Genomic DNA, 13,413 nt, shown 5'->3' with positions numbered 1-13,413 from the left:
TTAGTCAATTGTTGAAAAATCCAAACTAGTTTTCCAAGGCTGTAACTGTAGTTGATAACGTTTACACGTGACGATAATTAAGGGTGGGTATCAAATCAGTTTTACAAGGTTACATTAGAATGTTGAACCAGTTATAGCTCGCAATCCGGCAGAATTTCATATACCGTGTCTTGTACGATGGCTTTGCGTGTTTCTGGTAACTTTGTTCAGCAGAAAAATAAACTTATAAATCAAAGTAAGTAATGTTTAATTTTGAAAATAATTAAAATTAATAAATTTAATGTTGTTTTAATTTAGCCACCAATAATCAGCCGTTCGTTTACTGTGTATAGTCAGAGAAAATTCTATCTACAATGTTGCTATTTTTAATTTAAAAAGTTAATTATTTTTTATTTATTTTCAATAAATGGTTTTTGGAATTTTTATTGATTATGTAACTTAAAAATGTTTTTCCAACTTTAGAATATATTATTTTACTATTAAAAATTAACCAGACATCTATTTGGGTAAAATTATAGCCTTTCGAGTTGCAAAAGTTAGTGCTCGGCAGTAGATTAATCCATGAATAAAATAAGCTCGGCTATATTTCAATATTTATTTAAATAACTAATAGTTTAATAAAAATTGCAAAATGTTTAAATAATTGAAAGTGAATAAGCCTATTATTTAAATAAAAATAAACAATTACTTAAATAAATACCGCTTTTATTCATTGTAATTTGTTGTGTTTTTAAAATATGTATTGATTGTTTATTATGTCGTTATTGTATTATTTATTTATCTCCAAAAGTAAATAAAGTTTCATTTCCACAGGGGTAAAAGTTATTGGGTGGATATTGACCAATCAGACCTATTTGTTGTGTTTTAAAATATGTATTTTATTTCGACAGGGGTAAGCTAAATTGTATTTTATTTCGACCGGGGTTATACATAAGTTATTGGGCGGATATTGACCAGCTCCATTGTAATTTGTTTTAAAATGTGTATACATAGTTTGCACCGAAGGGAGGGGCCTATGGTCTCCAAGGAAACTGGGAGGGTGATCAAAAATTCAAACCATTTCGCGCGTAGCTACTAAATAGGTAGCCATTTTGTTGGTAATCTCGTCAAAGCGACAAAACTAATTAGATTTATGCTTTAAAATTTTAAATGGGCCCTAAACAAAGTCAGATAAGATTCTAAGGCCGGGTTATTTAAATAAAATATCAAATTACGACAGAAATATCTACGAAAAGAAGTTGACAAAGCTTATCAAAGTTAGGCCTTTGCGGTCATCCTTTTTACAATTACCTTCGCTATCGAATAAACAATTTTCGCTCCCCTTGGTAATTGAACTACTCGAACAATTTTTAACCAGGCAGATAACCATTTTTAACGTGAAACTAATTTCTTAATCATTTGAAAATAATTAAAATCCGCAAACAGACGATTGAAACTGTTAACCCTCCCGTTTTACTAAGAAATCTACACCGGCAAAATGGCGGCATAGTTCATTCTAGCTCAAATTAAATATTTATTCTTGGTTCTTTTATCTATACTTGGAACTGCGTCATTGATGACGTAGGGATGCAAACTATGTATTGATTGTTTATTTATTTATTTCCAAAAAGTAAATAAAGTTTAATTTTCAACAGGGGTTAGTTGGATATCACGTGATTGGGTGTGGCCAAAAGTTGCCAAGGCTATAAAGCGAAGGTTTCCCCATCTCGCAAATAACTAATTAGCATTTTAAACTTTATTTATATTAGTTTAGTTGATTAAAGTATTTTGGGTGGGGCCAAAACCGCCAAGGATATAAAGCGAAGGTCGCGAATTCGTTTCCCCATCTCGCAAATAACTAATTAGCATTTTAAACGGCGAAAAAACGAAAAAAACGAAAAAAACGATATCAAAAGTAAATAAGTGTAAGTATTTGGTGGGGTTACATATTACCGCCGATATCTCAGGTCGACCTTGTCCGATCGTGACCAAACTTGTTGATTTGATAGACCGAGGCTTAGTGGTTGTTGACAGGTGTCAGGCGTCGAGGTCAAAGATTATCTTCAAGGTGAAATTTGAAAACAAAAATATGTTTTTCGATTTTTCCAAGGACAAAAATTTTTGGAAAATATTTTGGGGGGGTGGGGGGTTGTTTTGGTGGCCATCTTGGCGGCCATCTTGGAAATAAAAGTGCTAAGTTTTAGTTTACTACTACTCAGCTACCGCATGCTTAAAGATCATTGATGAGTGGCCGCTAAAAGCTCAGGTGCTTGGCCTCTGCTTTGACACAACCACTTCTAAAAGTGGGCTGAATTTGGGTGCATGTTCTTTGATTGAAAAAGCTCTAGATGAAAGTTGTGAATGACTGCGCAGAGCGAGGTATTGCTTTATTACAAAAATGTAATTCAAGCATCACAAGAAGCGAAGAACAAAAACAATATCTTATCCGCGTCGATCTAACATCCTGAAAATGGATTCGGGAGATAAGGAAGGTCCCGTTTTCTCTAAAAGCTTTTTTCGATTTTGGGCACCACTAGATCTCTTCCCGCATTCGCTCATTCTTGATTTTAACTTTTATGGTAGAAATTATTTTGAAATATTATCGAACAATGAGACTTTGTTTGAAAGAAAAATGTATCTCTATCCTAGCCTCCTAGATACCCGAAAGTTTATAAGTGCCAATCCGCCACCAACATAGACATGTCGTAGGTCAGATCCAATTTGAGAATTGACAAAAGGGTAGCAATTAAAGATAGTTACGTAACCGTATCGCAATCATTACGTCACTTGCACGTCGCATGACGTATTATCTGCGTTTTATTTACGTTTCAAAAAGCGCGCGTCCATTGTCAACTGAAGCTAATACGTAGAAGCTGATTTTCAACAAAAGTAATGGACGCCCTTTTTCTACATACGGTTACGTAACCTCAGGTGACCAATAGCTTTACAGGTGCCCTACCGTGGCGGATCGACACCTGGAAGGAACAATTCACCGGAGAGTAAACGAGAAAAACCCACTCCGATATTTACCCCCCAAAAAAGTGGCCCGAGGCCGCGCGACGGGGTGTAAATCGGAAAGTAGCGACTCTCTCGCTGTCTACGGCGGGGGGTGTCAAAAGCTGTGTTAAAAGGGGGTTTAGTACTAACAATACTTAAAAACTAGTATCAGACCTCCAAATTTCCTACTAAAAATATAGTGACGTCACAGGATATTATTAATTAGTTTCGCCCCCCCCCTCTTAATCCGGCCCTGTGCTGAACAACAGCTCGAGGTTGTTGGGGTGGTGCACCGTTATGTTGGTACTATAGTCGTCTGTAAGTGGCCAGTGGAACGTCTAACGCGCCTGCTACTTAGTTATGCAAAATCTCCAAGTATCTCTCGTCCATTAAAACGATTTTGAAGAAAAATGGGACGATAACTCGATCCCCGGGCAAACCTGCACAAACATTTAGTATAAACGGTGATGGTGAGGGAAATCCAGTGTCATCACTCCACATGTGGTTATTTTGTCTGTTGAAAGGCCCATCTCTCGCAAAGGAACACTCGTCGGTCACAAGAAGTTGATTGAGGAAATAATATTTACGTTCTGTATCACTTTCATGCAGAGCTTGGTGGAGGGTCACTCGAAACAGGTGGAAGTGGTAATTGCGTAGAGTGTTCCACACGTAGTACCTTGAATAAACTAAGATCGTCACTTGGGCATCTAACACTTGTTTGAAGATACGTGGTAAAGTAAACCAGAATGGTCACTTCCATGTTGAGGTTTTGACGACAGGCTCCGTGGAACCTGGGATTGACGTCTCCGTTGTCGTGGAAGTATCGAACTGCTCCAAGAACGGTGTTATGGTGTGGTCTCCTGTCAGGATAGCGAATACTAAACAAATCACTTACTCTATGAGCATTACAATCCGCATCTCCGTAATACAAGTCTACCATAAAAGCGCGCTGTTCACGAGAATTAAGTGGCATAATTGATTCGTTAGAGAATGGTTTTAAAACGGAAAGATTTCGCTTTAAAAAACGGTATTTTGTACAAAAGCAAAAGGAAATGTTTTATTGGTAGGCCTAATATTTAGCAACTATTAGGCCACAAATAATTTTTGGATGAATAAAAATATCCTTTTGTTGAAATTAAACTTGAAAACAAATTAACCTTTAAAGCTGTTTCTTACATTTACGTACAAATCTCTAAAAACTATTGCCTCCTATCAAAAGTGACATAATTACCAAAAGTGTGAAAATCCCTGTACTTTCGTATGCTAAAGGTTAAATGAATGCTCGATTTGAGATCGACCACATAAATGACTATTTATTGTTGCCTTTCTGGATCTTTTTTTTCAGTCTATGGTATTATATCGTAGGTAGATGGCGATAGTATCTCCACAGAACGACGAAAAATCAGTGCCACTTAGTTCCTCCGTACCTCACTACGAGGCGTTATTTGTTGGTTTTAACTTCCTTCCCTCCCCAGACATACTTTCCTTTCATCACGTCGTAAAAATTAGTCCATTTCAATGAATCCAACTTTATTGTACATTTTCGATAATTCTCTAGAACTTTATCATACCAGATTTTCTTCCAGCATTTTCCCGCCAAATTGTTTTTGAAAAACGATTTTTCTTAAAATTTTAATGTAAAGCGTTCCGATATTAAAAATAATACCCTAGAAATTTTGCAACTCTAACTCTAGTAGTTTTTGAGAAAAATTCCCAGTCAGAGCAATTGAGACACCCTGTATAATAAATAAGGTTTGCATTCGAGTTGCCATACCCAACACATGGTTAAAATATTATTGTCGTGTTGTTTGGTCAGGTCAGTCTTTCCAATCGAACCTAACATCTGAGAGAAATAGATAAAGTAGGAAAGAGAGAGAAGGCGAGAAAATAAGACAAAATTTCAATTTAAAAAGTGTAACAAACATTGCAACATGTAAAGAAATGAATGTTAAGCCTACACTGTATATTCAATTAATTTTTCTCGAGTTTTCTTAATTCAGACTTTGAGTTGCTTCGCTATGATACCCTTACTTTTGACCACTTTGGATACATCGATGATATCCGTGGAGCGCATTCTGGAATACGGGACATTGAAATCAGAGGTAAATCGTTAATTTTTCTGGGTACTTGTGAATTTCACGTTTTTCCAAAAAATCGGAACTGTTGGATTACGTTATATTCGAAATCACAATTATCATAACGTACCAGTGGAATGTTTCTTGACGTATGATGATAATAAAATAACAGGTTTCATGTCAATTTTAAAATATTTAAAATTGAATCTTCTACACAGTGGGATAGATCAAATTTGATCTTTCAGGGATTTATATCGTTATTTATCAAAGATAGTATGAACTTTTGGAAATTTTCCCAAAACAGGCTCCCTGGGAAAAAGAGAACCCAATAATTAGGGCTTCGTGGCCGGACATCGGGGAAATCTCATTTTGCAACTACTCCACGCGTTACAGACCAGGAATGGACCTCGTTTTAAGAAACATTTCGTTCACCATCAAACCAACTGAAAAGGTTCTTACAAACTCTAAATCTATATTTTTCATATATACACAATTGTTATAACAATAATGTGGGGTAAATATATTCTGGGGTCATGGAACATTAAGAATTCGGTGGACCTTGAACCATTTTTTGAAGTTCATTAAAATTAAAATTCGAAAAGCATTCTTGTTCACAAATAAGGATCAATTGACTAATTCGATTAATGAGAAGCCCAGATATTTCAATTTAAAAACAAGGACACAAAAGAAATATGGTCCATGTGGGCATACTAAACATCAAATTCGTTTGAAAATGACACGTGGGACCAAATAAAACGTATAAGGAGGATACCATGAACGAGGACATTAAGAAATCTATAATTTTCTACTTTCCAGGTCGGCATTGTTGGTCGTACTGGAGCTGGAAAGTCGTCTATCACATTGGCTCTTTTCCGACTAATTGAACCAGTCAGTGGACAAATTGTGATAGATGGCGTGAACATCTTTGAACTAGGGCTGTTCGATTTGCGCTCCAGGCTGACCATCATCCCCCAAGACCCGATTTTCTTTTCTGGAACTTTGCGGTCAAACGTGGACCCACTCGAGAAGCACACGGACCAGGAGATTTGGCTCGCCTTGGAGAGAGCTCATTTGAAATCAACTGTTCAAAATTTCAAGGAGGGCTTTAACTTCGAAATTACGGAGAATGGACAGAATCTCAGGTACTTATGTTTAAATAAAAATGACCACTGGCGTAACTTAAGATAACGAGCCTTCGATATCTGTTGGCTGCCTACCGCCATAAATAATGTTTTTAGGAAAATCATCTCCTTGACGCAAACAATAAGGCTCATTATCCCAGACTGTGGTACTGGGTGAAAACTCGGAAAAACCCCTTCCGCGTAAAGTTTGCAAGTACTCTCCCCAAACAGGTTTCCCTCGAGTTCTTCGGTTTCCCCTTTCCATAATAACTTGTAGAGGTTAAAGGCTGTCGCACACTACAGAAAAAAAATCTTTAAATTGGTACTGGCATCAAAACTTCTTTTGGGGGGGAAATGATTTCGTTATCAGCGTCGGGGAATTTTGCTGCCGATACCGGTGAATTTTTTTCATGCAGTCGCACACTAGGAGGAAGCACTGCTACAAAATACACGAGACCGGGAGTGCGCGCGCATGAGTTTGTTTTTGGTTTCTAGTACTACAATATTATTTTTCTCTTTTCGTATTGTATATATTACGTTTTAATTTGATTTTCTAGACGTATAACTGTTATATAATTTAGTGAAACATTCTTATTTGATAAAACCGTTTTCTAATAAAATGGACATAATATCATTTTCTGCCATGTTTTTACTGACCGAATACGGATAACAAATAAACCTTTTCGAAAGAAAGAAATATCCCTAGACGCCGGTGTTTCAAAAGTTGTCTAATATTTTCTTGCTCCCAATTGGTTGAAGAGATAAGGTATGCCGTGACGTCAGAGCGGTTCTCCGAGAGGAGCGACAAAAGTTGAGACTAGTTGAACTCGGTACGGGTGACGGATTTCGTCCGAGCGCGTAATCGCCGATATCAGCCTCATATTTTACTCACATAGTGTGCGATATACATCGCCGATAGTAGTGCCGGTTTTGGTACCAGCAACTGTTGCCAGTACGGGAAACTACATAGTGTGAGACCGCCTTAACGATAATTGTAAGTGTAGGGAGCTGTTGGCTCGAGTGGCATGCAGGGCTTGCCACCACCCTCCTACGCATTGTAACCCGGCCACCTGAATTAAAGGCTTTAAAAGTCGCTCGATGACTTAGGCCTAGGGTGGTGCCTTGGGTATTAGCCGAGCTGATTATTATTATATTTCCAGTATTCGATAAGTCGTCAATAACTAGCGCTACAGTTGGTATATCGCTTTCTTAACAACTGGCTTACTCTAAGAGGTTGTTTTTACCGTCACCGAGTAAAAAGAGGCATACTGGTTTTTAAATAATTACCAATAGGGTCAATCCATGTCAAATCACCCAAGGTCCCCACGCCACCCCCTCCGATTTTAGTGAAACTCTCACCAAATTTAATTCTCGCCTGTTTAGTAAGAAATCCAAAATTTCAGCTCTGTAATCAATATAGCTCTAGAGATACTGGTTTTGAAATTTACCCCTGGACGCGGTCGAAATTTCAAACCTTTCAAAAATCCCATTTTTAACGAATTATATTTCAGGAACGGCTTCGCTCTCCAGAATGATTTATTTTATTTTGATAAAACAGTTGCTAGAGTTCACAATTAAGGTGTCACAATTGAAAAAAATGAGTAATTTATTTTATAAAAACGATTTCCCAATTCCGAACAGTAGATATTATATTGTTAGTTATGACTTGTAGTAGGTAAATAAGGGTCGGGAAACACGAAATTTAACTAAAATTTATTAATGACGTCGCGGTGTGAAGATACGACACTTTAATTATTGGCTAATTTTGAAAATTGCAAAATTGAAGCCGTCTTTGGTTGCGATTTCGGGTTGGTGAGAAACTAAAATTGCAAAAAACTGTAATACCACTGGAAAGATAAGGGTTTCATATAAAACATATCAAAAATTCATTTTGTGTTTACAACTCCTTGATACTTTAAATAACTTCTCAAATAGCGGTAAATATCTCTATATTTATGCGATAAGTGTCAGGCCTAGAACCGCTTTGGAAACCAGCTACTCAATTCGCAACTAAAATCAGGCACCCTCATTACTGATTTGCTTTTGGTGGATGCGGGGTTAACGTAAATTACAGTTACATTTAATCAGTAGGTGCACAAGTTACATAATAAACATAAGTATGACACTGAATGATATCGGTTAATGAGAGTCTCTCACAAAGTGGTTGCGTATATAAGCAGCGTAACCTGAGGATTTGTAATTCGACACTGCCTAATAATCAGCTGGGCTAATACCCGAGGACCACCTTAGGCCTAAGTCATCAAGCGACCTTTGAAGCCTTTAATTCAGGTGGCCGGGTTACAATGCATAGGAGGGTGGTGGCAAGCCCTGCAAGCCACGCGATCGAGTCAACAGCTCCCTACACTAACTATTACCTATCCTTTTGTGGCATTATATATCAGCCAAAACATATTTAGATCTCAAATTCTAATATAAGTTCCGTCATAAACAAAATGAATGCATACAATGCTATTGAAAAGTTCAGTCCTTACCCTGTAATGATGTATATGGTCATAGACAAATCAGATTTATCATTAAATAATTAAGAGTTAGGAGAATAGGTTGTTTCGTTCTAGGGCTGACACTTATCGCATAAATATAGAAATTTTTACCGCTATTTGAGAAGTTATTTAAAGTATCAAGGAGTTGTAAACACAAAATGAATTTTTGATATGTCTTATATGAAACCCTTATCTTTCCAGTGGTATTACAGTTTTTTGCAATTTTAGTTTCTCACCAACCCGAAATCGCAACCAAAGACGGCTTCGATTTTGCAATTTTCAAAATTAGCCAATAATTAAAGTGTCGTATCTTCACACCGCGACGTCATTAATAAATTTTAGTTAAATTTTCGTGTTTTCCGACCCTTATTTACCTACTACAAGTCATAACTAACAATATAATATCTACTGTCCGGAATTGGGAAATCGTTTTTATAAATCTGTCGAACAAAAACCGCGATTTATCAAGCATCTTTGAGAATTTTTATAAAATAAATTACTCATATTTTTTCAATTGTGACACCTTAATTGTTAACTCTAGCAACTGTTTTATCAAAATAAAATAAATAATTCTGGAGAGCGAAGCCGTTCTTGAAATATAATTCGTTAAAAATGGGATTTTTGAAAGGTTTGAAATTTCGACCGCGTCCAGGGGTAAATTTCAAAACCAGTATCTCTAGAGCTATATTGAATACAGAGCTCAAATTTTGAATTTCTTACTAAACAGGCGGGAATTAGATTTGGTGAGAGTTTCACTAAAATCGGAGGGGGTGGCGTGGGTGCCTTGGGTAATTTGACATGGATTGACCCATTAAATTAAAACGTTAACAATAAAATGTTTATTTACCCAAAAACAGATTTGACATTTGCAAATACACTTTTGATAATGATGTTTATAGTAGAAAATTTTAATTTGGGGTAATACCAACTGTTTTTTTATTACTTCATAACTTAGTGAAGAATAGACCTTTTTTGACAGGACTAACTTTCTTTATAGGTGTTAGAGTACGCTCTAGAGCATTTTTAGGCTTTAACCACCTGCCGGTAAAATAACAAAAATCTTAAAACTGTGAAAATTGCTTCGATTTTTCTGAAATCACAATATAAAAAGAGGTCTATGGAATGTATTTACGTGGAAAATTTCACAATTCTCTGAGATATAAGTAGGAGAGTCCACAATCATCAGGGTTTTTCAATGTACAGGTAGAAAGGGGGTCGGCACAGGAAGTCCCCGCTTCCTTCCCCCCTGTATGTAAACTAGGTCACTTCCGGCAGGTGGCGCGGGGGGTCGACATTGTGGGCGTGGCCACGGGTGTCAGGTTACCCTCGCCGAGTGGCGCGTGTACTGCGCGCTGATTGGCTGGCGCGGGGACCACGTGGGAACTACGCGGCGCGTGTACTGCGCGCTAATTGGCTGGCGCGAAATTATTCAAAATGGCGCTGATTGGCTGGTATTTTGGCGCGAAAAGGGTCAGTGCTCCTTTAAAGTAATTCCCAAGCTCGCTCGGCTTTTCCATTGTTAATGCGGTGACAGGTTTTGATTAAGTGTTTATCGGGGAATGCGCCGTTGCTAGGTTACTCCGCGCGCTGTTAGAGGAACAACAAACTTAGCAAATACCTTTAGTGACAATACCGAGAGAACCGCAAACGCCTATTAATTACGTCATATTTCTCGAATTATTACGTCGCTTGAAAAATGGCCGGGTTAGTGAACAATTCTTTCGCAGAGACTCGGGGAATGTGTGACCTTGTAGCTATATCACGAGTAATAAGCATTTTTTGGCGAGAATTTAACATGACAAAGACTTAACATAAGTTTGTAACTCTCTTTTAGCGGTTATTATATGAACTCTTAGTAATTTGGAAAATTCACGTGAATTGCCCGCCATCTTTAATGTTGCATATTCAAACGGGTTCTGTAGGGTGGGAATCTTTGTTATTTTTAGGAAATTTACCATATTTACGTCAATTTTTTAACGCTTTTTAAACTAGTTGTTCCTAACGGATTTTTATATCGTTACGTACCTAGATGACTTGAACTTGATTATTATGACATATGTATCATATATTACCGTCACGTAACTTTTAATAACGAGGCAAGGGAAAGCTTTCAAATTTATATTGAATACATTGCCACTATACGAAATATTTACATAAATTAAACAAGGTCGGTTCGCGCTCATGAAATTTAAATAAACGTAATAAGTAATTACATTGGTATAATAACAAACAAAACGGGTTTTAGTTCTTTAACAATTAATCTAGTTTACATCTAAAAAACCAACTTATACCGTCAATGTGTTTCTTATTTGAATAAAATTGATAATAAAACTTTTTTACAAAACTCAAAAATGAATAATACAATGTTATAAAATAATTTTAAACTCTGAACCTGAAAAAATATGTTTGTCAAATTGTTATCATTTTTTTTTAATTATCTTACATCCTTCTATGTTTAAAATAAAAAACTGATTTAAATTTAAAACTTTATTAATATTTTACAACATTTGTTGTTGACACAAAGGAACTATCGTTAATAACATTTAACACGCTATCAATAAAAACCACTAACTCGTCTATCGCCTTTAAGAATCCAGTTTTTGGGGCACGTTCCAAAATAATTTCGTGAGAATTATGCTCTTTTTGAAAATATCTCATTCTTTGTGCAATTAAATCCATTTCAAGTTGACGATTAATTTTTTTCAATTCTTTATTTATATGTTTAATCAGTTCATAGTCCTTGTTTTCTTTATAAGTCATTATTCCACAACAAAAACAAAGCGAAACTAGTTTGTATAAAACGCGATGTGGTTGGTTTTTCTCTTACCGGTCGGACACAAAGGAATCTGATTACCGCGAACTATCTCTCTCCACGCCGTTAGCGCTCCTCTGATTACCGCGAACTATCTCTCTCTCTCTCTCCGCGTTTATCTCCATTGTTAACAGGTTTTTAATGATTAAGAGCAGGTGTTGAGCGGAGAATCCCCCCGTTGCTATGGTGACTTCGGTGCGACGTTTATTTGAGTATCAACAAACTTAGCAAATACCTTTAGATTGTTTCAATGTTAAATTCGTTAACCTCGCATGGTTTAAAAGTTCTCCACTTAAATATACGAAGTTTGAGAAAAAACTTTGACCAATTTTGTGTTTATTCACAATCAATTAACATATCATTAGATGTAATTATAATAACTGAAACTTTTCAAATTACATAATTATAGGATGTTACCGATCTCCTAGTAACAGTGCTCTAGAATTTATTAGTGATATGAATTCCAAATTGTCTTATTATACGAATATTGAAAATTTAATTTGGGCTGAAGATATAAATATAGATCTTTTATTGCCACGCTAGAAAATAGTTACTGAGTACCTAAACGTACTACACGAAAACGGCTTTTTGCCATGTATAAATAACCCTACTCGAGTAACTTCCACTACTAAAACGTGTATTGACCACTTTTTCATTAAGCAAAACGTAAAAAAAGAAGTTGCGAAATTGATCATCCATCCCAAATCCAACACGATTGTTTAGTGTTAACGTGGGATGAACGAGTGGAATTGAATTTACTAAATGCAGCTAATAATTTAAGTTATTCCGATATCACTTCTACAATCATTAATAACACATTTTTAGGTGTTGATTTCTGTGAAAAAATATTATCCCATGTGATGTGTAATGGCAAGAAAATGTTATTACATGAAAATAAAAAAAATTAATAACAATTATTTGATAAGCAATTTGTAATAGGGATATAAAATTGTTTAAAATATTACCAAGATTTATTCAAACTAATAAATGTAATGACATGAAAAAACCCCAAGATTTATTCAAAAACTAATAAATGTTTTTTAATACATTTTCAAACAGTGTACATGAAAATCCCCAAAGGGTAAAACATTACATTTCCGTTATAATAGTTTAATGTATACGTAAGCGATTTATGTACGTGAGGCATTGTTAGATTAACTTTACACCTTATCGGAGTAATACGCGATGCTTACAACGTTTCGACAATTACATTTTTTTTAAAGAGAACGTCCAGGGCATTCATTCGTTTTTATCGCTAAAGATTTTTCGTGCAACCAACACCTTAACATTTTAACAATCTGCAACCATTTAACATCTTATTTTCTTAAATAAAACCAGAGAAGGTAACCATGAAAATTTAAAAATGTTGGAATAGCAATCAATTGAATACAGCCCGTTTATTCAATAGTCAAATTTATCATCTTTTGTTACACTTTATCAAAACTTTTTGCCTTATATATTTTAGGGCCTAGATAGCGAGCATGTTTTTGACCGATCGCTTTATAGGATCTTGGCATAAATAAATTTCCTACTTCTACATATCTGTTGTCGTAAGTTTTAGTCAAGTCGATAAGTTGTTTGTGTTTGAAAGGGTATAATAAAATTTCTTTAGCAGAAAAACTTTAAATTCATCATATAGTAATTGATTTGGGTAATAATAATTTCGTACATATGCGTAGAATTTTTCTTTGTAATATTTCTAATGGTACGATTGTAGTATCATAAGTACCACCCCAGCCGATTATTCCGTATGATATAATTGATTGAATTTGGGCGTAATATGCTGTTTTTAACCACGGTATTTCTAGAAAGTTTTTAATTTCACGGAATTTATACATACATAGTCGAATTTTATTAGTGATATAGGTCACATGTTCATTCCACTTTAGATTACTGTCTATTATTACCCCCAGATATTTTAGTTTATT

The 13,413-nt window shown here is 35.6% G+C and overlaps 1 protein-coding gene across 5 annotated transcripts in view; it reads left to right on the top strand.

The window, feature by feature from the left end:
- Positions 1–13,413, top strand: part of LOC149926418 (ATP-binding cassette sub-family C member 1-like) — a 66,396-nt gene that overhangs the window by 40,999 nt on the left and 11,984 nt on the right. For 4 of the 5 annotated variants that reach the window (XM_090158428.1, XM_090158430.1, XM_090158427.1 and 1 more), the window contains 3 exons: positions 4,977–5,078; positions 5,356–5,502; positions 5,868–6,193. In XM_090158428.1, coding sequence (XP_090014554.1) covers positions 4,977–5,078; positions 5,356–5,502; positions 5,868–6,193 — 575 coding nt within the window. The remainder of the gene's footprint in view (positions 1–4,976; positions 5,079–5,355; positions 5,503–5,867; positions 6,194–13,413) is intronic. The other variant, XM_090158429.1, reaches the window with a different exon arrangement.

This window comes from Leiobunum rupestre, chromosome 9 (genome assembly GCF_980474605.1).
Source record: "Leiobunum rupestre chromosome 9, qqLeiRupe1.1.hap1, whole genome shotgun sequence".
Lineage (NCBI taxonomy): Eukaryota > Metazoa > Arthropoda > Arachnida > Opiliones > Sclerosomatidae > Leiobunum > Leiobunum rupestre.
The sequence above is the reverse complement of the archived record's forward strand: the minus strand, read 5'-3'. Positions and strand labels throughout refer to the sequence as shown.